Below are 26,729 nucleotides of genomic sequence, written 5' to 3'. Positions count from 1 at the left end.
CGAGTCCGTAACTTCAGTCATCCCCGCTGGGTACTGAGTGGAGAATTCACCACGTGTCCCAAGGTGTTGGGCACCAAGTCAGATAGATGAAGTTCACTGGAAAGAGGGCCGATACTGTTACATTATAAAGTATTTTTTTTAAGTGTAACACACTTAGCAAAGCCAGCGCACAGACCCTCAGTGATCTCAGTGATTCTCACCAAGGGAACATCTCATCCAAAAAGCATCAGGAGGTTGATGGGGAACTGTCCTGGAACTTTCTGGTGCGGGATCTCAAAACAATATATTTTCATCCTCAGGGAATACACCCGGGATTCATTACCACATAGAGCTGTTCTTAAATTCAGAAGAAAAGAGAAGTAGAAAAGGCCGCGTTGGACTGTTTCTGAGTCCTGCCACTTGCATAGTTTAGCTTTAGGTAGTTCTCTGATGCCTTAAATTCAACAACTTAAGCTAATTCGCATTGCAGTTATGAGGCCTAGTAAAGCAGTCATCTGTTCTCGTAATAGGAAGCAATTTTAAGGACTTTTAAGAATATGAAAGTAGAGAAGAGAATAAAAGCCACATTTTCAGCAAAGCAAAAAAATCATACTCATCATTAAACATAGAGTCAACGACACATTTTCTTACTTAGAAAAACTTAAACCATGGCACAAGGTGATTATTTGGATATTATTATTACCAAGAATTTAAATGGGCAAGTGTGGCTGTAACAAGTCAGGCTAAGCCACTAGGGTAAAAAGTATATCTGTGATGTCAGTTTCCCAGAAGTGCCACAGGAGTCAAATAGTTGCGTATTTTTTTCCTCCTTTTTTGGTATCTAAAAATGCATACCGCAGTTCATCAACTCATGTAGACAAATCAAATCAAACACGCTGGGGGAAGAAGCTGAACTGGCATGTCCACATTTTGTTTTTGCATGTCCACATTCTATAAATTCAGACACGAGTGAGGAGACACAAATGGTATTATATTTAAAGCAAATACCGGTGCATCTTCTACGAGAAAAGGCATCTTGCAATATTCGTTAGTACAATTTTTCATTCTGTACTTCTAAAATGGGGGTGTCTATGATGCAATATCAAAAAAAAAAAGAAAACAATAACAGAGAACCAACATAAAAAGCCAAATATAAAGATACAAAAGGCAATAGTAACATTTAACCATCCACAGATAACAGACCGTCGGGACACCAGCCTGAAAGCAGCAAGACGCCGTCCACAGCGATTTCTCCAGCCTTGCCCTTGCTGCGTTCTGCTTCAAAAATGATCTGATGATGGAGAAAGAATACAAAATCGATTTCAAAATATTCACAATGATGATAAAGTTAAACTTTTTGATAGCGATTACAGAGGACTGAACTCATGTCCCTACTGCACGGGAACAGGCTTTGAGGCTGGAAACGTATTTTCCAGATGCCAGTAGCTGCACGGAGTGAGTTATGTTCAGAGAAAAGAGGGTGACAGCAGCACCTAAAAGAATCTGGGAAGCTCTGGGAAGCTGAGAAGGGAAAGGCTGCAGAGGAATAAGTAGGTGTGTCAGTACCAGGCCAACACTCGGACCGGGAAGGAATGGCTTTCGTTAACTGTGGCCCGATGTATACTTTTATCTGTAGTCATGTCTTCGGGTGGATTTTATCATTTCTGCTTAATTTTTATTTATGTATTTTTTACATTGTTGTTCACTTTTGTACACTGTTTGATTTCTCCTTTCAGGTGTAGTCCCCATAAAATCATTACCGCCAAGACACCCGTGCTCCACACCATCGTCCCTTGTGCTCCTCCCTCCCTGCTTTGGTCTCTCCCCCTCGCGCTCCCCTCCTGAATGGCTCTGATTTATAGTTTGCCTGTTAGTTTTGTCTTTTTTCCCCCTGATCCCTTGTATGGTTTCTCTGTGTTCCTCCTATAAGTGAAACAATCGGATGTATTTTAAATAAGACGTCAGGCTTGGATTTAAGTGTGACAAATAAATGAAGGGTGTTGAAGTTAACAACTGACACTTGGGACCAGACTTCCTGTCTGACGCCTAGTCCCAAGAAACAGGATTTTATTTATGTTAACTAATACCTGACTTCACAAGCAAAGTATAAACGGATTCCCAATTCACACATCGACCCATTGTTCTTCTTATCACCATTGGATGGTCTCAGCTTTTCATGCAGCTCCTTCTAGCTTTCACCCTTTTCCATTCCCATCTCAGCCAAACTTTGCACAAAGGGCGGGGGCTCTGCTCCCTTTCCTCCTGTCTCTCTAGAGAGAGCTCTCCTCCCATCCCCTCCAAAGGAAAAATGCTCACACAGGCCACCTCCTGATCAAGCTTGATAGTCTCTTTGACATTTTTACCCTCTTTGCTTTGCCTCCGTGTTTCATCCCCTTGACGAACTACCTCTTAAACCTCTGTTCCCTCTTCCTTCATTAAACCCTCTGTGCAGTAAAGGGTTAACTCGGCAGGTCTGGGTTCTCTAAACCCTGCACATCCCAAAACAAAATTTGGCCCTTGACTGGTTCTTGGGAGATCACCTCCAAGTCCTTGGCATATGCTACTTGATAAGAGTGTCCCTCTGGTCAAGCCAGAGAGTTTATGCTAACATAGGAGTTCGGGTGGGGCCTCGGGTCACGTGGTATCAGCCTGGCCTCTGCACAGGCTGGAGATTGAGGAACTAAGGAGAGCCTCATGGATACGCCATGTGGACAGACTGACCCCCGATAAAACCCCTGAACCCCAAGGCTTACATGAGCGTCCCTGGCAGGGAGCATACTGCAAGTGCCATGACGAGTGCCTGCTGGGAGATGTGCCTGTGCGGGAAGACGGAAGCTGGCGCCCAGTCGCTCCTGCCCGCGGCCTCGCGCACCCTTCCCTCTGCCGACTTTCATCTTAACCCTTCCAGGGCAATAAACTGTAGCCGTGACCACACCAGCTTTCCTGAGCTCTGCGAGCCTGTCTAGGGTATCCCAGAACCTGAGGGTGGTCTTGGGGACCCCAGCCAGCAGTTCCTCTCAGTTCAGTTTTAAAAACATGAAAGATGACCTTCTGGCTTCCACCTCCGCGAGAAGCGCTGGGCGTAGAAGGAATGAAGAAAATGTTTACCACTTAAGGGCTTTAGGACCCGGTTTGGGAGGAGGTTGGTGAGAGGAGTCGGAAACGCACAGACCATCTGCACAGCTCGTGGCCTGCGTGTGCCAGGCCAGGATTATCCGGCCCTGCGGCGACTAGCGGCTCTGGCTGATGGCCGCGCCCACTTTGCACAGTGCCCACTCTGTGCGAGGAGGGAAAGCGCCTCACTCATGTACGCGGGGCCAGGTGCCTCCGGAAGCGGTCTGTTTTCTCTGTTAAATCATTACAAACGAACGTACATGCCTCGCTTCGTCCCTTTCCCACTTACACTTGTGGTCGCGTGGGCCCCTTGAGAGAACTGCACTGTGCCCGTCCTCCAGCCTGCGTCCTCGCTCCTGCTCTCCCACGCCGGCGCGCTGTCGTGGCCGTTCACAAACACGCGAAGTTTCCCTACTTTGTCTCCCGCCAGGCGGTAATCGAAGAGCAAACAGAAGTAGCTTCGGGGCTGCAGGCCGTGGAGCAGAAGGCTTAATCGGCCGATGTCCTTCCTATGCCCCACCACGGCGGGGACAGCCATGTAGTAGCCGACAGCTGCCAGGGAAGGAAAAGGCAATGTAAATGAGGCCATTGTACAGGGTTGGACGACAGAATAAGCAGCTACAGAAAGTGAATGCTAGTCTCTGACAGGGAAAGCTGAAGTCCTTTTCATTTTGAACATAGGAACAAAAATGTCACACTAAAATGGACTTTAGGGGTCACAGAGCTGAAATTCCTTGTTGTATAGAGAAGGAAACTGAGGGCCGGAGAGACTGAGGAATGTGGCCACATTCACAAGGCTTGGTCGTAGCAGATACGGGGCGAGACTAATTAAATGGTCCTTCAGCACTATGGTAGCTTGCAGCTGATGGAGAACTTGCATTCCATTTGGTTATCTGAATGATATGTGTGATGGCCACTCTGTAGCCAGGGCCACTGGTGGTGTTTAATCCACAACATACCTGAATTTGTACTCATGGTTTCATGGAGCTTCCCAGAATGTGTATACCATGTCACCCCAAGTTCGGAAAGAAGGCAAGAGGAACACATCTATTTCTAAGCATCTATCTTTGCAGTAGCTTTAACAGTATATATTTTTAAGTAAACTAGTTTATGGCTTTAATGGCATCTTTTAACCAGTGGTGGCAGACCTGTGTGCATCTCTAACCTGGTTTTGGCTTTGATGAACTTGAACAAAAAAAACTCTTGAAGATTGGGGTCTGAAGAGCTGCTAAGAAAGAAATCCTCCAACAACGGAAGGGAAAGTTCAGCCCAGGTGTTGAGAATGTTGACTTGGCACGCTGTGGTTTTGATGGGTTGAGGGGTGACTCTTACTAAAACTTCAGGTTTAGGCTGAGGTTGTATTTCCTTTCCAGATTTATCTTCCCATCAAAAACAAAACCCAAAACCAACTACAGAGCATCATAGCTGGTGAGCTGGGGACAGGAACACCCTCTCCTGCCTTTTCCTCAATGCTCTTAACCCTTACAGGAATTCCAGCATCCCTCTCTCGGCAGCAGGAGAGTGAAGAGTCAAGCGTTGCTCAAGATGGGGATGCGCAGGTCTAAGAAATGCTTCATTAGGTGGTTTTGTGCTTGTGTGAACATCACAGAGTGTGATCATACAAATCTAGGGGGTATTGCCTACCACACACCTAGGCTGGATGGCACCGCCTGTTAAGCAGTGCATGACTGTATAGAAGTTTGCTGGAATATCCTTTGTGGGGAGGGGTGGGTGGGAGAGGAATGAAGTAGGAGAAAATATGTCAAACCAAGTTAGTCATCCATCAAAGCAGACTTCAGAAGATCTAAAAGTTTTCAAAGGTGACAAACCACCCTGATCTCACAAGTGACAGGGACAGTAGCCGTCCTGTCATTGGAGAGCCTGCTTTGCCCGCGCCATCATGCAGAACAGGAAACAGTGAAATCTAAATACCATTATCTCGATCAGCAGGATTCCAGTCAAAATCATCTTCTGTATCTTGTTTCCAGTCACAGGCCCCATGGTCAAAGCTACAGTCGACGGAGACATTTAAGTCTGCTCAGAAAAAAGGGGTACATTTCATAACATAAAGAGCATTAGAAGAACATTTGGAACTGTGGAAGGCAGTACCATGTTTTTGGTTGCATGGAGTACAGATCATGACAACTGAAATTGCCCTTAAGGTGAGTGGCAAACCAGAGACCCTGCTTCAATTTAAATCTGTGCAGGCATTCTAGAAAATTCTGTTCTGATATTTTTTAGAAAGAAATAATGGGCAAGATCCCCATGAACAAAGCAAAACAGAGAATGTAGGCAATTTTTGTAAAATTCAGGCCAGAAAATAAAATCTTTCCTACCCAAACAAATTAGAGACTGCCAGAACTTTGTAGATGATCTGTGGAATACTAAGTTTCATGTGGTCCATGGCTTGCCAAGATTGGTTTGGCATATATTAATAAAAACAAAACTTTTTTTCTTTATCTTGTGATTTCAAGATAACAGTTCTAAAGTTGCCACCATTGAGTTGGATCAAATGAATGGACACACAGCCAGTTATTAAATTGTTACTAGGTTGTTTATGATTGAAAGACTGCCTTTAGATATGTCAGGGAAATATCATAGTTGTATCAGCTGGTTTGAACCATTGTCTCTGGTTACTTTTATGTAGATCAGGGATCAGCAAACTAATATCCTGGCCTACTGCTTGTTTTTGTAAATAAAGTTTTATTGAAACCCAGTATACCCATTCATTTACATATTGTTTATGGCTGCTTTTGAGCTACAATAACAGAACTAGTAGTTGCAACAGAGATTGTAGTGCTCACCAAGCCTAACATTTATTATTTGGCCCTTAATGGAAAAAGCTTTTTAACCGCTGAGGTAGATAACAGAAAATTCCACTGGGAAAGAGGAGGCGTTATGAGATGCTTCTGATTTGTAACTAATGTTAGCCTCTGGCTTTGACTTTGGGATTTTGACTGTTTATGCTGAGGAATAAATAAAGAACTGGCAAGGGAAGGAATCCAGGTTCTCTCCAGTTCCCCAATGGGTGCAGCTGGATGGAGGGTGGGTTGCCACAGTGATGCCCTTCCCTGCAAGTATGCATGCCAGAAGTGCCAGGGAATAAACACCCACTAGCAGCTCTCCATCAATGTTAGGAGGCAGTTGGTGTATAAATACCCAGCTCCCTTGCAGCTCCAGCTGAACCATTCTGGGCCACGTGCCACGTGTTCGCCACTGGCTCCCAGAGTTTCCAGTGGGGTGGAGCTCCAGTTGCCCACAGTGGACATGGCTTTGGCCATGCTCTTACTCTTCACTGTTTCCTTCTCTTCCCTATCTCGCTTTCCCACTGCTAACCACTGAGTCCTAGGATCACCTGATACATAGAGCACCTGCACACCTATTCTTGCCTCCGGGTCTGTTTCTGAGGAACCCAGCCTGGAACAGCACCTTCTCTCTAGGGCACATGTGGGAGTGGTGGAGAGAAGAAAAGAGCCTCACTGTCATCACTGGAATTCAACAGGTAAGGACCTGCTGTTTTCATACCGAAACTGTGTCATGATGTGATCATTTTCTCTAGGTTGCTTATGAGCAAAGCAGTGATTTATGAACAATCATCTCATCCTGTGGAGGCAGGAAAATAACATGGGACACTGTAAAAGAGCACAGACTTGGGAGAAAGCGTCATTACCTTTGCGTTCCAGTTTGGAAGTTACAGCTTTTTTTTGGACCAGAACCAGATCGAATTCACCTGCTTCATTCACCTTAGGGACTGATAAAGAATACTGGATCAGTTAAGAAAAATCCCAAGGGGGCTCCCCGGTGGTGCAGCGGTTGAGCGCTGGTTTGCGAAGCTGCCCGCAGCCTCTGCAGTGCCAGTTCGATCCCCGGCTGCTCCCCGGCCACCAGGCGAGGGTCTCACATGGCGCGCAGACCTCTCCTGCCGCCCGCTGCTCCCCTCAGCAGTGTACTTCGGTCCTTCTACCTGCACTGCTCCCTGCTCTGGCTCTGGTGAATTCTCTCACCCTCCCGCGCTTCTGACTGTACCCAGTGCTTGTATAAATAAATAAATAAATCTTTTTTAAAAGAAAAGAAAAGAAAAATCCCAAGCCCCACACGCTAAGAAGGTATGAATGGGGCCTCCCTGGTGGTGCAAGGGGTTAAGAGTCAGCACTAGGAAGCTATCCGCAGCCTCTGCAGCACGAGTTCCATCCCCAGCGAGGGAGCTACCCACATGGCACAGCAGACCTCTCCTGACTCACCTGCTGCTCCCCTCAGCAGTGTATTTCGGTCAATCTGCCTGTTCTGTTCCCCACTCTGTCTCTGGTGAATCCTCTCACCAGCAGCATCTCTGGCCCACACCCCAGCTCTTGTATGCATAAATAAATAAAATAAATCTTTAAAAAAGAAGGTATGAATGAATAATAGAATATGGGGGTTCATTAAGCTTTCTACTTACAGAATATATTAGATAACTAGTTCTAGTTTCTCCATCTAGAATCTTCTTTCAAAGGTTCCCCAGGTGACTTAAGCACTGACACTAACGCGACCCTTCTCACAGGGCTTTGAAAATACTTTCACTGTCTGTTAAGGGAGCTACTGCGATTGGTGTGCTAGCTCTTGACTTAATGGACATGTGCCTACTTTTCATTTGATTAAGTTCAACTGCCAAAGGGCCAAGAATAAAGGAGGCAAATATAGAGGCAGCAACAGCTGCCCAGAGAATAAAACGGGAAGGCCCGGCGGGGGCCCAGGGAGTTACCATGGCAACCACGCTGGAGGGGCTAACACTTCCCACAGCATCCAGGTCAAAGGGCATCTACCCAGTTCATGCACACAACTTCAGGCCCCCTATGGAATGTTCGTCCTCACAATGGTCTATTTTGGCTTTTGAAATCCCAAGCACACGGCTGTGAAGTCCCCTTTTGGCCTGTCAGCCCGTACAAACAGCACTTCCACGGAGTAGACAAGGAGAGCGGCTCTCTGATTTGGGGGTATGTGGCAGGGAGAGCTGGGCAGCCAGACAATGGAAAGAGGGTCCCCACGCAGAGGAGACCCCTAGGTAAGGGGAGAGGACTTCCACTCCTCCATTCCCACAGCAGCAAACTTGGTTTGGGATCTGGGCAAGACGCTCCTTTCCAGGCCTGACGGGGACCCTGCTCCTTAGGACTTCAAGCCAAATTCATTCCACCGAAGGTGTGCCATGTCTTTCCTTCTTTCACTTCCCCGGAGAGACCACACGTCACCTTCCGTGACCTGCGGAAACCACCAGGTGATACTCACAGAACACGTCTCCTCGAAGCCGCCGCTCCTGCTCCGCGTGGCTCTTCAGGGCCTTCTCGTCTCTCTTCTCTTCCTCAAGCCCCTCTTGCTTTCTCTCTGTGCTCCCTCGCTTTCCCCCCGGAGGTTTCCCATCTCTGGAAATGCCTGCTCCAGAGTCGAAAGGCGGGGACTCTGTGATGACGTTTTTAATTTTCCCCTTCTTTTTCATGCTGTTTTTGTGAGCAAGCAACTTCTTGATCCTGTCCTTGATGGTACCGGGCGCTCTGAAGACTTTCTTCACCGAATCTTCGGGGATAACTAAAACAAACAGAAACAGGCGTGAGGCCTGCTCGCGGAAAGGAGCGCTTTTAAGTGTTCAAGCACAGCAAGTGCAGGTTTCCAATTTTAGTATATGTGCTGCCGAAGCAAACACAGCAAGTGCAGGTTTCCAGAGGCTGCCGTGCCACCACTGGATATTTAGGAAGAATGATACTTGTAGCTGTTTTAAGCAGTTCGGACGCTGCCTGCATCTCGCCCTCTCGCTGCCTTTGTTAGAGGCCACGCTGTGTTTTGCTTCCCACACCACTTGAGGCCAATACCAGCTCTGACTCCCAAGTCAGGCTACAGATCCCCAAGGCGTGGCTTTCCCAGGCTCCTCTCCTATTTCTGCTTTCACACTGGTATGCCCCCAACCGCTGAAGCCAGGCAGCCGGGGAGAGCTGTCCGAATTTGATGTTCCAAGATCACAGCTCTTGTATTGGTGTGAATCATGTAAATGGTCGACAGTGGACCATTTGTGGCCTGCAGAGATGGTGACTGGCTCAATGTGTACACACCTGATTTCCTTCCCTGTTCTCTCCCTCCGCTCAATTTCTTCACCTCAGTCAACTGTCGAAAATGAGATGATTTTATTTGTTGGACATTTACAGAGAAGCTGTTATACTTGCTGTTTTACATTCATTTACCATTTCTCATCTCTAAGCTAAATAATTTTTTTTTAAATAGAGGCATGTTTTTATTTATTTATTTATTATGTTTGTTTGTTTGTTTGTTTTGTTTATACATGCACTGGGTACAGTCAGAGGCGCGGGAGGGTGAGAGAATTCACCAGAGCCAGAGCGGGGAGCAGAGCAGGCAGAAGGACCGAAGTACACTGCTGAGGGGAGCAGCGGGTGGCAGGAGAGGTCTGCGCACCATGTGGGATCCTCCTCCGGTGGCCGGGGAGCAGCCGGGGATCGAACCGGCGCCGCAGAGGCCGCGGGCAGCTTTGCAACCCAGCGCTCAACCGCTGCGCCACCGGGGAGGCCCTCTAAGCTAAATAATTTTTTAAAATGTACCTCTAGGTTGATTCCTCACATACCACCCCTCCCAGGGTGAACCAATGACTCTTGGGGGGAAAATGTTCATTGGAGAAGGGTCCAAGCAATACAAAAAGGGTCATTTGGGGCCTCCCTGGTGGCACAAGGGGTTGGGCACAGCACTATGAAGCTATCCGCAGCCTCTGCCGCACAAGTTTGAGGGAGACACATGGCGGGGCAGACCTCTCCTGTCTCACCCACTGCTCCCCTCAGCAGTGTATTTCGGTCAGTCTGCCTGTTTCTGTCCCCCACTCTGTCTCTGGTGGATCCTCTCACCCCTGCACCTCTGGCCTGTACCCTGGTTCTTGTATGCATAAATAAATCTTTTTTTAAAAAAAGTGTCATTTGCTTGTTGGTGACATGCCCAGGGTCGCTCAGCTCCCAGGACAGAGCAGCCTGGGCGGGCAAAGTGCATGAATGGACTTGTTTCCACTCCGATCTCCATGACAGCTTTCTTCCTTCATTAGGGCAAGGCTTTCTTTCCACGAAACTGGTTCAAATTCCTAGAGCTCTGGAATCCAAAGATGCACACCCCTTTCCTGGACAATAGCCGACTGGTGTGAACCTATTCGTTTGAATCATACACAGTGATGTCTACCCATGTGACCGCAAATAAATAAAGTCTAAAGTCTACCTAAAAAGATTTACCATCTCATTGTGCCTTGTCAAAGCATTTTCTAGAGTCAGCCATATTAAATGTCTGAGCTACACACACGCACACATACACACACAAGAACAGCCAACTGATGTAAAAAAGTAAGCAAAAAATTTAAAACACACTGATCTTTAAAATCAAATATATTGTCCTATTATAAAATACCTAGGCATGTGCTAGTCTAAGGCTAAGCAAGAAAGGGTCTGATTAACACCGGAAACAACAAATCACTCAATTCTACTACAAGGATATAGTTTGGAGGGAAATGAAGTTAAGGGAGTAGATACCAATTTTGGTGATGAAAAAGAATGCTATAAAACGAAATTGGATCCGGATCTTATTAGAATATTTTTCTTGGCAATGTTTTTATCTCTCCTTCTGCTCAGTTTCTCCTCCATCATTTGGCTGACCCAGTCTGTACCAAAGCAGTAGAAAAATAAACAAGACGTCCACTGCATTTTGAATAATCAAAAGGAGAAAGAAGAATGCTTTGAAAATATCCGGGCTCTTAATTGCGGCATTGCTGTTACTTGGAATCAAGTAAGGTTGTCATCTCAAAAAAGCTACATTTCCCTTTCCAACAAAATATTCCAGTTATTTATCACTGTGACAGCCTGTGGTTATAGGTCCAAATCCCACTGTCCTAGTACAATCATCACTCACTGTCCTGACCTTCCGATGGCCTGTTTCAGCTCCTTTGCCAGAGGTTACAGGTTCCGTTTTGCTTGTTAATGTTCAGATCACATATAGACCTTCCTCGGCAGGCCGCCCTGTGTAATTCTGTCCTGGGAATCTTTTCCCAGGACCCAACATGAAAAATGAACAGGAAATGCCCCTCCCCTGGAAATTTCCTTTATGCAATCAGTAACATAAAACTAAGGGCCTTTAATAAATAATGAGGTGAGGGTTTCAGGCAAACTAGGCAAACCTAAACATCTGCGCTCAGTTTCTGCTTTGGAGTTTCAGTTTTTCCTGTTGAAAAAAATCAAAACATCACAACTTTATGAGGTCAACAATTTTAGTCTCTTAGTATGTAAGGTAAGCTGGAGCAAAGATTTAAAAAGCTATGCATGTGCCTGATGGTGAATGGATAAATTTGGCTTTATCGAGCTAGCTATTGCTATTTCCAATGTGACATAATGGGTGATTGCTTCTCTCTCTCTCTCTCTCTCTCTCTCTCTCTCTCTCTCTCTCTCTCTCTCTCTAAGATTTTATTTATTTTTGCGTAGAAAGCTGGAGTGTCTTAGAACTCTTGATTACTGCATCATCTTCTCGATAATATAAAAATGCAGGAGGAAGTAGCAGCTGGGTCTTTGGCATGTTTGGGGATGTCAGACATAAAAGTAGGGAAATTCCAGAGTTTTCAGTCTTCTGTAGATGATATTGACTACTTCTCTTGGGAGAGATTTGTCTAAGTATCCACTTTGTCAAAAACTTTTGTCTGCCTGAAAATCTTAACTTTGCTTAGAGAAATCACTGTGATGTGAGAACACTGACCCCAGGGGGGACAAGAAGTCCACGTTCATCCACCCATGTTCAGTTCACCAGACAATTTCTCACCATCCGGCAGGAGAAACACGCCTCCCGTCTGGGCTTCCCTCTGGGCTTCCGACACAGTCTCGAGAGGATGAAATGTTTGCAGCACGGGACCCGGGAAACAGGAAGGGCCAGGAAGGGAGAAACGCTGAGGCGGGAGAATTTGTCAGGGAGGGCCCAGGAGAGGTCTCCTCCCAGGAGTCCCCAGAGGACATGGCCACGCCTGTCCTGGGTTTAAGCACGCAGGCCTGAGGCCCAGTTCTTTGGGGTTAACTCCTAGTTCCCACATCTAGTTGTATGTCCTTGAACTGATAGTCAACGTCTCTTTAGCTCAGTCTACCCATTTATAAGATGGGGAGAAGTGGGCTTTTATGAGGTTTAAATGAGTGAATATATGTCCGTGACTAAGATATTCCAGCTGTGTTTGCTATATTTGTAGAATTCATGGTCAGAATGTTTAAAAAAATCATTTACTAAGTTAAAAAAAAATAATTTCTAGGCCATAACTCCAAACTTCTGTTTATGTTATAATTGAAAGGGGGAAAAAAAACAAACAAACAAACCTGGAATGATCTGGTTCTACCAAAATCTATGCTCTCGAATGTTCTCTATATTAATTGAATTAAATCAGAGGCATATTTCTAAAGACAAAGAGAGTTGCTTTTCGATGGGAACAGTTGTTGAATTTTGGTAAAAGGAGTATTACTCCTACTACAAGTGCCTGATTTATGAGTGTTTAATATATTCTGGGCTGGAGCTAAGCCCTTTATTTGGACACCTACTGATTACAGATGAATTATTTCATGTAATGGTCAAAACAGTATTAAGGGTCAGACACTACTGTCTTCTATTTTGTAGATACATAGACTGAGGCACAGAAGGTTTAAAACATTTGTTTTCAGTCCACCTCAGTAGGCAGCTAAGGGGCCAAGAATCAAGCTAAGGTAATTCGATTCTAGAAGCCATGCTCCTGGTAACTCAGTGACAGTGTCCTTTCTGGAACTGACCATCCATGGCCAAGTTGGGTAGTATCTAGTTTCGATGTTCTTAAAATGAGGTATAGCTGCCATCAAATTAAGACCAAATTATTCCATGGTATATTATTAATACTGACATATATTAAAGAGTGAAAAATAGATGCACATCTACATTTAGGGGGTTTCTTCCTCAGGGTGCAGGTGGTGGGTAAGGGTTATTACTCATACCTCTTTGGTACTGCACTATTATGTCTGAACTTTTGCAAACTAATGAGGTCATAATAAAAGCTGCTATATCAATGCTCTGCATTATATAATTGTGATGCATGTGCATACACATGTATGTATAAGTGATATAACATGTTATAACGCTGATGCTAATTAGAGGGGATTCTCTCTTAAAAAAAAGATGTCGCCTTCTTTTGGACAATGTGGTTCCAGGGGATTTGAGGGACCAGGAAGATGACCCCAGGTTAATTCTGGGAGGTTCTTCCCAAACTTCGATTCTCACACCTAGGGTCAAAGGTACATGGGGGTATGAAACTGAAACTGTTTTTGCATGCACTGTACCTTTACCTTTTACAGAATTTCAGTCAAGAGTAGCTGGCCTGACTGACATGATACTGACAACCACTGCACAGCCAGCTTTACTGAGCATCTACTAAGCATCCATGAGAGCTCAGCTTTCTCCTTGTATCGTCTCATTAAAATCTCATAATGAAGGGCCTCCCTGATGGCCTAGGGGCTAAGTCTCAGTGCTATCACCCCTAGGGCCTGAGTTCACTCCCTGGCCAGGGAGCTGTCCCACATATGATGCAGCAGACCTCTCCTTTCTCTTCTGCTGCTCCCCTCAGCAGTGTATTTCAGTGGATCTGCCTCTTCTGCTCCCCACTCTGTCTCTGGTGAATCCTCTCACCCCTGCACCTCTGACCTACACCCCAGTTCTTCTATGCAAAAATAAAAAAAAATGAAAATAATAAAAAAAAAAATCTCCCAGTGAACCTATTAGAGAGGTGCTTGTCCTTTTTTTTTAAATTTTATTTTTATATTCCCCATACAATTTCAACCCCCTTATTTTGACCCCAATCCCTCCTTTCCCTCCATAGTGTGAGAGGTGCTTGTCTTAATGTGGGGTTCCCCCAAGTAGAACCTGACACAAGGATGTGGGTACAGGTGATTTAGTTGGGAGGTGATCCCAGGAGGCAGTGTGAGGGAGGGAAGCAGTGAGACAGGAAGGAGAAAAGCTGAAGAATGGAGCCTCCGTGGGTAACACACGTGCATTCTGGGAAATGTGCAGATTCACGTGGCTGAAAAGCTTTGTGGTCCCAAACCACTGGCCCATGATGACCGCTGCAGTGCGCCCTGACCTGACCACCCCTCATACATTCGCTCAGTGTCTTTGTTCCCTTAAATCTTATTTTCAGTATGTTGCGACCAGAAAAATATCTAGAACCTGTGCTGCTCTTCAAAGATTTGTGCCCACAGCTTCAGTGGGTATTGGAGATGTGATCCAATTAGCAGGGAAGATAGGCTGTGGCAGAGTTAAAAGTTCAAACACTGCACGCATAGGTGCATGCGTGTGTACACACACACACACACACACACACACGGAGGGAGGGAGAAATGTGAAGGGAGGAAGGAGGCATGGAGAAAATGCTTTCTTGGGAATAGGTAAGACGCCATGACCAAAGGCTACTCACCGGAACACCGAAGTCCATTGCCTTTAAACCCCTGCTTGCACTTGCACTTGAAGGCCCCTAGGGTATTGAGGCAGTTGGCATGGAAGCTGCATGTGTGGGTATTCTCAGCACATTCGTTTATATCTAGAAGTATGAACATTTCCGTGAACAACTTTGTGGCAATGGGGGTTGCTGAAATCCCCCCTTGCACTGGAGCAATTCAGGCACAAGTGCTCACCACCACCCTCCAGCGCGTGGCTGAGAACCGAGAGGCACCCTGAACTCCTGGCGCCTGGGCCCACAGCCAGGGCTTTGCCGATGCCTGGAACCTGGGAACGCAGAGGGTGTCTGCAGCTCACCCCCACGATCCCAGCAACGTCATCTCCTGCTGCTCAGTGCTACCGAAATCTGCCAGTTGTCGGGTGCTGTTCTTAACTTTTTCATCTGATTCAGGACTCAATCACTATGAGAAAGGAAATTCTAGACATGGGAGAGCTTGGAGCTCCTGCACAGGACAAGCTGGGCGAGGAATCAGTGATGCCACCTGAGTTTACAGTCATCGTGTGCCGAGGCTGCCAGGAGCAAGGGTCAGGCCGGTCTGAGCTTGTCTGCTGGATTTCCACTAGGAAAGTTTGCCGAATTCGCCCCAAGTGAGGCTCATTAGCCCTTTCCTCCACCCCCTGTCCTAGCGATGCTTTTGCAGACACACACACAAAGCAGCCTATTGTTTCCAACTAAGCCACAAAGAGCTCAGATGCTAATCTCAGCCACTTTTAAAATCACAAGGATTTGTTTCCTTTGGAAGCTCACCCTGTGGATTCCCACCCCATGCCCGGGGGCAGCACCTGCAGGGTTCAGGGGTGCTCCTGCAGGGGGTTTCTGGGTGACGGAGCTAGATGAGATACAGAGGGCACGGGCCCCAGCCCACTGGAAACACGGACTTTCCACGCTTGTCTCAGATGGCCTCGGTGGAGGAGGGCTTTGAAGGAAGCGCTGTGGAGGAGCCACTGGATGGTTCCAAATCCAAGAACCGAGTGTTGCCCCAACACGATTACACAGGAGGCGCCCTGCGGAGCTGAGTGTGGAGTTGAAAGAAATCCTACTTTTCCCCCAGCTGTGAGCTGTCCAAGGCAGACACACACATTTGTATGTAACTTCTGTGATTGGGGGTCCAGCAGGAGCCCGAGCTTCCCTGCCCCACGATCTGTCCAGGACAACGGTGATGTGTCCAAGGCCCCCCACCGCCCCACTTCACTCACTTATTGAGACTTGGGGTACCTAATCACTAAAACATTTAATTTCACAGGGCCCAGGCCATTAGCCGGGTGATACCGCATCCCACGAGAGTGGCTTCGGCGACTGTGGAACGGGGCTGGCGGAGGGCACGGGGAGTTGGGACGATAAAGGGGCCGAAGAGGGGAGAAGAGCGAGTGTCTTCATCTCCTTCAGACATTTTTCTAAAAACACTCCTGATGGACGCTGCTAGGAAGGAATCTCTGAGCTCAAGATTAAATAGGCCTGCCAGTCTTCCTTTGATCATACAGGGACACGGTTAGTCCCGCTTTTAGTTGCACACCGGAAGAGAAAACCCAAAATGTAAACCGAACCAACCAAATACTTAAAAATCCTAAAATCACCTCCAAATATTTGCACCCACAGCAGAGCTACATACTCTGAACTTCCTCATTTAAATCTTTATTGACCTGGTTTCATATATTTCACCTCAGCAGCGTTCTCCTACATGCCAGCAACTTTAAAAATGTAATTTTTTTGGTATTTAACCAGCCAGTACAGTAGATTGTTCAACACATAGACTGAATTGATTAAAATACGTTAGAGAAAGCCCACACGTTTGGCAGGGAGAGCAGAAAGGGAAGAGGCACCACCAGACCTTACCTACACAGTCATATCGGCCACTGGTGTATTTCAGTTCGAAACCAACATGACATTTGCAGTAGTAGCTCCCAAAGGTGTTGACGCATCTTCGATTGAAGGGGCAGATGGCTTTACTGGCCGCACATTCATCAATATCTAGGATGTAGAGCCAGAAGGTGTCAGTGATTACAACAAAAGCAAAACAGATGCACATGCATGCACGAGCACACTCATATGCACACAGCATGCGCGAGCACGCACGCAGTTTCTTTGCGGCAAACTCTGATTAGTCTGCTGCCTTTCTGTACACCCAGTTTTAGATCATTATCTCCCAGTGGTGTTGCCACTTATTCTCACATCTTCCCTCCTGCTAGGCCCTGGCTGTTCTGGGACAGGGCAGTATCTGGCACTTGGGATACACATTACATGATTACTGAGTGAATTAATATTTTCCCAGCTATGTATATTGAATAACCTATACAACTTTTTTTTTAAAGATTTATTTATTTATACAAGAACTGGGGTACAGACCAGAGGTGCGGGAGGGTGAGAGAATTCACTAGAGACAGAGTGGGGAGCAGAACAGGCAGATGGACCGAAGACACTGCTGAGAGGAGCAGCAGGCCAGGCAGGAGAGGTCTGCTGCACCATGTGGGAATCTCCCTGGCCGGCCAGGAATCGAACCCATACTGCAGAGGCTGCGGGTAGCTTCACAGCGCAGCATTCAACCTGCTGTGCCACCAGGGAGGCCCTTAACCTATACAACTTCTAAAGAGTCAGAAAGCTACACGATAGGCAAACTGAATACACACTTACATTTTCCCTTTTACAGAACAATGATTTCACGAGCAAGTCCTGCAAGGCTCACGTAGCATTGAGTGGATTCACAATACACAATACCACAATATGGTTTCCTAAGAATGCACTTCTCCATAAATTGTGGGTCAAGTGTAAAGATGTAATGATGCCACTTTGGATGCCATGTTTTGGACGTGACCATCGAGAGTCGAGTCCTAGGCAGCTGACAGCTGTGCTCACCAAACCATTACAACTCAAGGTTATATTTTAACTTTTGGATGTCAAATCAAATAGATGTTGTATGCTTATTTTGGACCTGTGGTTAAACATGCAAGTTGGGGCTGATTTATTACATTCTTGCATTCTTAAAATAATTAATAAGTGTTGGGTTGACCAAAATGATCTTTCACTGATAACTTTCATGCACATCATCTGCCCCTTCCAGTAAAAAAGGCACTGACAAATCAGAGGGGGTGAAAATTTGGATTCAGCTTGGTCAAGAATTATCCTTGTCATATCTTATTTTACTGAAGAGTACTAACCCTGTTATTCTAATAAAATATTTGATTACTTTCAAAGAGCAGAGACAAAATTTTAATTTAACACTTCCAAAAAAGTGTTTAACTTCCGGGGTCTCCCAGGTGGTGCAGCGGTTGAGCGCTGGGTTGCAAAGCTGCCCGCAGCCTCTGAAGTGCTGGTTCAATCCCTGGCTGCTCCCCGGCCACCAGAGGAGGGTCCCACATGGCGCGCAGACCTCTCCTGCCGCCCGCTGCTCCCCTCAGCAGTGTACTTCATCAGTCTGCCTGCTCTGCTCCCCGCTCTGGCTCTGGTGAATTCTCTCACCCTCCCGCGCTTCTGACTGTACCCAGTGCTTGTATAAATAAATAAAAAAATAAATAAATCTTCTTTAAAAAAAAGTGTTTAACTCCCTTTGGACCTATTTGGCTGAGTTTTCTAAATACGGTTTATCTAAATGTGTACATTTAGGATAAATAAACATCCAGCATGGTTGACCGAAAAACATTTCTATTGCAGTAAAGAAGTAAGACTATTAAATCACATTCGTTTATAGTTAAATCAAAAAAGGTTGAGAATTCTTTTAACAGTCTCCTTTGGTTTGACATATTAGTGCTATATGCTCTCAGGCATGTGTGTATTTAGCGCAATGGAGTTCAGTACAGTGCTATGAGTATATGCAATTTGGTGGTTGGAAACAATTCAAATCCAGGAGGGAACTAAGGCACAAAGTGCAAAAAGTGCTGCTTGTACCCCAGTGGGTGCCCCATCTATAGTCCCTTAGCACTCAACGTTTCTATGCCAGCCTAGGGCAGCTGAGGAGTCAGTGCTCCCAGCAGACCCCCATCAAAAAAGGGCAGGAGTTATGCATAGATTCCCCAGTGTGCTTGGCCTAGCGGGAAAAGTCAGAGGCGGCATCCCCCAGGTGTCCAGTGGTACAGGGCACTTAACCTGCCTGTCGAAACCTAGAGTGTGGGTGTGCTTCCTCCGCTGGGTCCCCCCCCTGCTCTCAGCCAGCATTCCCTGGGATCATCTCCCACATCAGTGCCTGCTCAGCATCACTAAGACATCAAGTAAGAGAAGGAAGAGCATGAGACCCAAGTGTCCAGTCGTCGACTTGACAAAACATCCAGCTAGCAATGAAGGCTTTATCTGTTCCCTGAATCAGTATCATTAATTTAATCTCTTTATTTTCTCCAAGATCAAGTAATCATGGAATTCTTGGTCCATACATTGCAGAGCAAGCCTTAAAGACAATGAGTGGTTACCAGAAAAGAAGGGGGAAGGGGGTGAGTAGCTCAAGACACAGGGAGCAACGGCAGGGTGAAAGGCAGATTTCGCTTTCAGCAGCGAACTAAATGTAGTGAAGACACAGGCTGATTCCCAACGATGAATGTAAATAATATGACAACGCAATGCTCCTTCAATCAAAAGAAAGCCTGCAGCTCCGACAGTAGAAAAAAAAAAAGACAATGTGAAATTGGCTACCTGCTACCGTAAACAACGTAGAAGGTACAGACCATTTTCAGTCAACTCCTATCTAAACAAAAGTAAGTAAATATGATTTTCCAGGAAAATATTAGCTAGAATCCAGAATAAAGCCCAATGGCTCCAGAGGTGGACAGTAAGTAACGGGCTTGCCTCAGGAGAGTAACTGAAGGACAACGTACAAGGGCAATACGCTGACATAAAATGACCTTTTGCATTGTGGCATTCGGCAATTCCAAAATAATGGAGAAGCATCCTTGCTAGCATCTCAGAGCTGCATTTAGATAGAGCATATTGCGGCTGAAAACACCAGTTTCCAAAACGAATGTACATCTCTACTCTCAGGGGCCTGCGCTCTCTAGCCAACACGCAGACGGTGATGAGGGAAAAGGAGGAATTCAGTCCAGGGCAGAAGCAGAGAAGCGGACGCTGTTCTACCTATGCAGACTCTTCCGTTGGGGGCCAGGCGGAGCCCCGAGGATGGACACAGGCACCGTGGCCCTTCCTCCGTGTCTTCGCAGCCGTACTGGCAGTTTGTCATGGCACACGTCCTCGAGTCTGAAAGAGTAGACGAGGATTAGCCTTTCCTCCTGAGATGATAAAGGTGCTTACTGAGAAATGGTCTCTGAATTCTGGGCCACAAACTGCAACATGTGGAGCGGTGCCAGGCCCCACTGGCTGCACCCCACATGGACAGCCAGATGGAATGTGGTGTTTTGGTGGCCCCTGGGCTGAACCCCACCTGTGGTCTGTGTTCTTGACCAGTGAATTGCACTTGACTGTCTTTGGGCAGGGCACGCACCCCTCCGTTACCAGTGTGCATCTCTCTCCTCCTGTGGGAGGAGAATCACTCCTCTAGGGCACGTGGCTGGCTTCTAATGGCCAAAACACAACCTCTGATATAGATGATCAGTTTGAGAAATTAGAGTAACAGGATCCACTGAGAGCACTCCACACACCTCTAGCTTCAATGAGGGTCATCTATGTCATGAGACATAATCTCTCAGGTCTCTATATTAAAACATGTGGCAGCTAGAACTGATCACTTGCCCAAAACCCATTCTGAACCTGCTTTTCTCTTGTTCATCCCATCAGTGAGGCTAGAAAACCAGCTACTTCTTTCTCTTCCAGCTTCCCTTGCAGCAACCAAGCAGTGGCCGTGTGACCCAGTTATGGCCAAAGAACTATAAAGGTAAGTATTCTGGGCCTCCCTGTGGTACAGGTGGTTGAACGCGGCGCTGTGAAGCTGTCTGCAGCCTCTGCAGTGCTGGTTTGATCCCCGCCGGCCATGGAGCAACCTACATGGCGCAGCAGACCTCTCCTGTCTTGCCCGCTGCTCCCCTCAGCAGTATATTTCAGTCAAGTCTGCCTGTTCTGTTCCCTACTCTGTCTCTGGTGAATCCTCTCACCCTCCTGCACATCTGGCCTGTACCCCGGTTCTTGAATAAATAAATAAAAGATCTTTTAAAAAATTAAATAAATAAAGGTAAGTCCTCTGGAGGGAGTGGAGCTCCTAGAAAAGGTGCTGTTGCTTGATAAAAATAGACAGGCATGAAAACAGTGACTGTTCATTGACATTGCTTCTTTCTTCTTCGTCTTGCCTACCTTCAGTGTGTGATAGCTGGAGCTGTGGCAGCCATACTGTGACGAGAAGGTCACAGGCATGAAACCAATACCTGGAGGACAACAGACTATGTCCTTGTTGAGCTGTCCTGGAACTGCCTTGTTTTTGGCTTTTTTGATAAATGAGATCATTTAGATGGCCCTTTCCTTCACTTGTTAAATATAACTTATCTCACAAAAATGCATTTTCTCAGCAGGGGGCCAGTATGTATGAAACATAAGTGTGTACAACAGCACAATGAATACACCCTTTATCTACCCCTATCTACCACAAGCCAATCACCCAGCTGACAAAAGAGACTGCAACGGGCCAGGTAAAATAAAATCATCCAGGAGAGAGGTCCAGGGCTACCCAGACAGTGTGAGCTATAAACAGTGAGGCACAGACCACCCTTACCTATACAGAAACAGACAAAGCCTGTGAGTGATGGAGACACAGGTGAGGATAAGGTGACAGACATCTACCTATGGTCATATTTCTAGTTCATTCTTTTTGCTCTTTAGTTGTCTTCTTTTCAAATTAATCTTCAAAATGTACCTTGTTCTATCCTTCCACTTAGGAAAAGGTATCTTTTTTGGCACTGATTAGGCTTTCATGGAATGTTTCAGAAACATCCATTAGCATATATCTTTTAAAAACTTTTAAGTGATTACTGTAAAGGCCTGGAGAGCGGTTCCCAGGGTGGGGAGGAGAGTGGAGGTTCTGGCAAAGTGTTCTCTGGTAGTGGTTAAAGGGTGCTTGCCTTCTAAGAATTCATTAAGCTATGTATTTATCTCTTGTGGTTTCTGTTTAATTTATAACAATAAGAATTTTTAGGAAAAAAAAAGACTCGTTGAAGGCCTGCTTTATCTCTTAAGCTTGCTTGCTAAAGGAGGATCTAGATGACTGACTCGTGGTGCTGGGGCACTCTGCCAAGGCCCAGCCAGGGGAGCAGTAAACCATGCACGAGCCAGGATTTTATAACCTCACGAAAGCCTGGGAGGGGCTGGGAAGCCCTAAACCCTCTGCACCCATAGAAAGCTCCAGTTTGATGGGGCTGTGGGGGCAGAGGAAAGAGAAGTGAGGAGAGAGGAGGGCAGCGGGCAGGGAGCAGGGGTTGGCCTTTTGGCCACAGTAGAAAACCTGAAAAGCCTCCCTCTCAGTGAACAGATGCGGCCTCTTACTTTCCCACAGGACGTGGGGCTTTCTTTATCACAGAAGGCTGTGGCTGTGATAAGGCCTTCTGAGGCTTTTCTTCTCAGGTATGTGAATCAGAATGTGTTTCCAACAAGAGTCACTAATCTTTGAACATGCACAAGGGCGTGAGAAAGGTAGCTGGTGGGAAGAACTGATATCCCAGAGTGGGATTTACATTCACCCCCTCCCTGAAACAATACGCTTGTTTTGCTCAGCGGTACGTCCCTGCAGACATGCAGATACATGACTTATTTTTCTCCCCAGTTGGCCTTTTTATTTATAAAGCTAGTGTCCAGAATAGGCAAATGCCTGAGACGGAAAGCAGATTAAGTTGCCAGGGGTTGGGGGAAGAGTAGGGAGTGGATTTTAATGGGTATGGGGTTCCTTTTGGGGGGTGATGAAGATGTTCTGGAACTAGACAGTGGTGATCATTGTACAGCACACTGAATGTCACTGAATTGTACACTTGAAAATGGTGAGTTTCACATTCTGTGTATTTTACCACAATTAAGAAAAGTGCTCAGGGATGTTTTATCCTAGGGCGAAGGTAGTGGGCTGAGACATCACTCAAGTCAACTCCCCCCCCCACCCCCGCATCAAATGGCAGAAGTTGGGCCTCCAGGGCTGACACTTACTTGCACAGCTGGCATCTGGCATGAGCACATGGCCGCTGAGGCAGAAGCACTTGTAGCTGCCGTGTGTGTTCACACATCTGTGTTGGCATGGGCGGGGCTTTATGCCGCACTCATTCACATCTGCAGAAGGGCAGTTAGAAAATGGGGAAAGGTTAACTGAATGGGGAAATATCCAGAAGTGGAACTGGATTGGCCTCCTGGGACTCTACCCATAGGACCAGGATTAGCCCTTTCCCGACCATCCCTAGTATGCCATTTCAAAGGACTGGTGAGGATGTGGAGCGAACGGGATGACCATGCACCGCTGGGGGGACTGTAAACCGGGACAACCACTTTGGAAAACTATTTGGTAGAAACTACTAAAGCTGCATGTGGACATGCCCATGACCTAGCAGCTCCACTCCTAGATTTATACCCAACAGAAATGTGGGTACATGCTCACCAAAAATATGTACTAAAATGATCATAGTAGTACTATTCTCAGTGGCCCTAAATGGAAAGAATCCAAGTGTCTCCCAGCAGAAGCATGGAAAAATGACTTGTATAAAGTCACATGTCACTTAATGACATTTTAGTCAATGGTGGGTCACATAGATGACGGTTGCGCCAACAGGCTGAGCCTTCTGGCCTAGGGGTCTAGTAGGCTATGCCATCTAGATTTGCTCGCTTACACTCTAGGATGTTTGCACAATGACAAAACTGCCCAACGACTCATTTCTTAGAACATGACCCCACTGGTAAGTGACTCAGGACTGTACCCCCTCACTGGAATACTCCTTAGCAGCGGGAGTGAACAGACCACAGCTGTAGGCAACAATAGAGGAATCTCACAAATATGCTATTGAGTGGGAAAAGCTGGATACAAACAAGTACATTAAAAAAAAATAGGCACAACTAATACCAATCCGTGGCGTAAGAGGCCAAGCTATAGTTCCCTTTGGAATGGGGGGAGACTGGAAGGGGAGCGCAAGGGGTCTCCAGGCAGACCGGCATGTTTCTGCGTCTTGATCTGCATACCAGGTACATGGCGTTTTTGAAGATTCATTCAGTGCACATTTCTGCTGGGTGCACGACTGCGTGTGTCTGTATCGAGACGACACTGTCCTGGCACTAGCCCAGGCAGCCTGTCACAAACGGCCGCAGCACAGCCGCCTTGCAATTGTAAGTTTTCCAGCCCCACACTGAATCCCTGAATCTCTCCAAGTTGCCTCTGCTCATTTCCTGCTAGAGGGAAGTGTGCCAGGCAGCTTTTGGGTGGAGAGGTCAGAGGACAATTTTTATCCCATGTGAAGATGTTCAGAAGATGTTGTTAAATGAGAAAAGAAGGCTGCAAAACTATGTGTGCAGATACCAAATTTGTGGGGGAAAATACACTGATAAAAAAGCCTGCGGTGGCAAGACTAAAGGTGACTTTATTCTCCGTGCTTTTCTAAGAAATTTTTCCTTAAATATTAAGAACTAATAGCTTTGTATTAAAATGAAAAAAATAAGCAGGAAAAGAACTCTTTAAAAGTGATCCCGGGTAGAGGATCCTGTCTATGGAAATGGGGTCACGTGGGTGCCTCCGTGTCCTAACCCCCTCGAGAAGAACCAGAAAGGGGGAAACCGCCACGTGCCAGGGATGCCCAGGGCAACAGGCAAAGCAGATCCTTGAAAATAGAGAAACGGCTGCTTCGGCCTCTGAAAGGAGGCTCGCTCTGGGCTTTGCCCATGCCCGGCTGGATAGAGCTTATTCCTGTTACCCAACCACCTCCCTCCTGGACCTTAACCACTTCAAACTCGGGAACTGAAAAATGCTGATTGGACATAATGGGAAAGCCAGGAATACCCCATCACTCCCCCCCTAACTCAGGGGTGACTCACTCGTCCCTGGAAGAAGCACCTTCGGGGCAGGTCTCAGCTGGAGACAGAGGCCTGGCTCCCTGGCTAATGAGTCTGGATGGACTTTGATCTGGCTGCCCAGGAGCAGGGAGGCTGGGGGGTGGGGGGAGCAGACAGTCCCAAACTGCAGCCAACTGGATCACTCCCTCAACGTTCTTATTTTACTGGGCCTGGAAACTGAGCATGAAACATCTCTTCTCTAGCCCAAATCTCCTGAGAAGGCATCTTGGTACAGAAGCCAAGACATATGGAAAAATCCCCGGCAAGGGAGGCAGCTGAATTATGACTTAGGACAGCATGACTCCACGCTGCTCCCTCAAGCAGTTGGATCTTTTCGGCGCTGTTCTCTAAAAGCCGGGGTAGGAGAGGAGCGGTCCGGAGGCTGCTCTGAGGCTGCAGGCGGGCAGCTCAAAGAGAGGCTACTGCAGTGTATGCCACTAACCCCTGCGCTTGGCCGCAAGGGCTGGTAGAGTAGGTGGCTCCCTGCCCGCTCTTCCCTGGAACTCTCCTCTTCCTTCTAGAAGCTGGTAGCCTTTCGTAAGGGCAGCAGAGATTGCTTTGCTGCTCTTTGTTCAACTGCATGATAGGAATGAGGACACTTTCTTAACGATTGCAGATTTCTTCCGGCCTGGGTTTCTCTAACTCAATCCTGTAATGGCGAAGAATTGGAGGGCTGAACTGAGTGTGACTAAATGAAGCCTTGTTTACCTGCACAGTAAAAGCGTTCACACTAGGGATGAGGTACAGCCTTAAAAGTCTGAGCTGGCTTTGTATGCGCTGACAGGCCACGATGCCTACGAGAAACATTTCTGTTTTTGTTCTAGTAGAAAAGGACTTTGAGGAGCCAGGACAAAATGGGAACTATGGTTAGAAAAGGGGTGTCGCTTTTTAATTTATATCCCTTTGCAGGGTTGGTTTTTTTTTTTTTTTAAGTAAAAACAAGCATCACTTCAGTAGCTCAAACAACATTATAAAAATCATTTGTTGAAAACAAAAAAGCCTGTAATCTGGCATCTTGACAAAAACATTAGGGCCTCCCTGGTGGTGCAAGAGGTTAAGATGCCGCACTATGAAGCTGTCTGAAACTACCGCAGCACAAGTTCGATCCCAAGCTAGGGAGCTACCCACATGGCGCAGCAAACCTCTCCTGTCTCGCCCGCTGCTCCCCTCAGCAATGTATTTCGGTCAGTCTGCCTGTTCTGTTCCCCACTCTGTCTCGGGTGACTCCTCTCACCCGCCACACCTCTGGCCTGTGCTCCAGTTCCTCTATGCATGAATAAATAAATCTGTTAAAAAATTAGAATGACTTTTATAATTTCTAGACGGGACTGTTTGGAAAAATCTAGTTCTGAGACCATTTTCACTTGAAAATTCAGGTTCAGCTCGACACTACCCTGAGCACAGTGTTATTCTTGCGACCCTCACTCTCGCTGTCGCCAGAGAGCTCCGTGGTGGGTTCACATCAGCACCCGTTCCTTGGTACTGACCTTGACTGCAGGTCTTCCCGGTGTACCCTGGAAAGCACCTACATTTGTTCGGTCCCACACACTCACCGAACTTGCATCCAGGTTCACACGCAGCTGTGGAAGGAAAAGATGTTTTGACAATAAAAGAACAGGAGGGGTGTGCGCAGTGGAGGCAGGCACGCCACACTCAGGACTCGTGCGGCAGAGAGGCCCATGGGGACACCCAGAGGCGCGTCTGCTTGTCTCTGGTCTGTCTGCACCACGGAGATGCTGGAGAGTGTGGTGAGCCCGACGCCTCCAGCCCAACGAGTCCAAGCTTTACTGTGACCTTGCTTAGCACTGCCGCGCCCCAGCGGCGCTCAAGGAATAGAAGGCCTCCCAGCCCACAATCAGCCAGTTTGCAGGTAAACACGAAAGATTTTTTAAAAGAACTACACTGTGTGAGCCCGAGAGGCTCCAGAGTCATCCTGGGGAGTGTCTAGGTCCCTCCCCTTTCTGTTGCTTGTCTCTTTTTTCTCTTCCATATTTTCTCTACTAGTTTTCTTTTGAGTGATCAATATATCTTTTTAATGCTGTGCCTTATCAGACAAAATGAACAGCCCACAGATTGGAGGCAGGGAGGTACAACCAGCAGCCCTAAGGCTGGGACCTAAAGGCTTGATGAAGATGATGATGTCGACACAATGATGATGGTGGTGATGTGACAACGGTGGCAATGCTGGTCTGAGAAA

At 46.8% G+C, this 26,729-nt stretch overlaps 1 protein-coding gene across 2 annotated transcripts in view; it reads right to left on the bottom strand.

The window, feature by feature from the left end:
* Positions 1-990: 990 nt before the first annotated feature.
* EGFL6 (EGF like domain multiple 6) overlaps positions 991-26,729 on the bottom strand; it is a 44,119-nt gene continuing 18,380 nt past the window's right edge. Inside the window, exons 3-12 of one of the 2 annotated variants that reach the window (XM_084258090.1) lie at positions 26,020-26,112; positions 22,652-22,771; positions 19,655-19,774; positions 16,436-16,570; positions 14,561-14,683; positions 8,356-8,652; positions 6,764-6,844; positions 5,026-5,130; positions 3,383-3,645; positions 991-1,270 (exon numbers count right to left, since the gene is read on the bottom strand). In XM_084258090.1, coding sequence (XP_084114216.1) covers positions 1,160-1,270; positions 3,383-3,645; positions 5,026-5,130; positions 6,764-6,844; positions 8,356-8,652; positions 14,561-14,683; positions 16,436-16,570; positions 19,655-19,774; positions 22,652-22,771; positions 26,020-26,112 — 1,448 coding nt within the window. In that variant the 3' untranslated portion in view covers positions 991-1,159. The remainder of the gene's footprint in view (positions 1,271-3,382; positions 3,646-5,025; positions 5,131-6,763; positions 6,845-8,355; positions 8,653-14,560; positions 14,684-16,435; positions 16,571-19,654; positions 19,775-22,651; positions 22,772-26,019; positions 26,113-26,729) is intronic. The other variant, XM_084258091.1, reaches the window with a different exon arrangement.

The sequence above is a fragment of the Talpa europaea genome (genome assembly GCF_964194135.1).
Source record: "Talpa europaea genome assembly, chromosome: X".
Lineage (NCBI taxonomy): Eukaryota > Metazoa > Chordata > Mammalia > Eulipotyphla > Talpidae > Talpa > Talpa europaea.
This window is presented reverse-complemented; position numbering and strand designations above follow the sequence as displayed.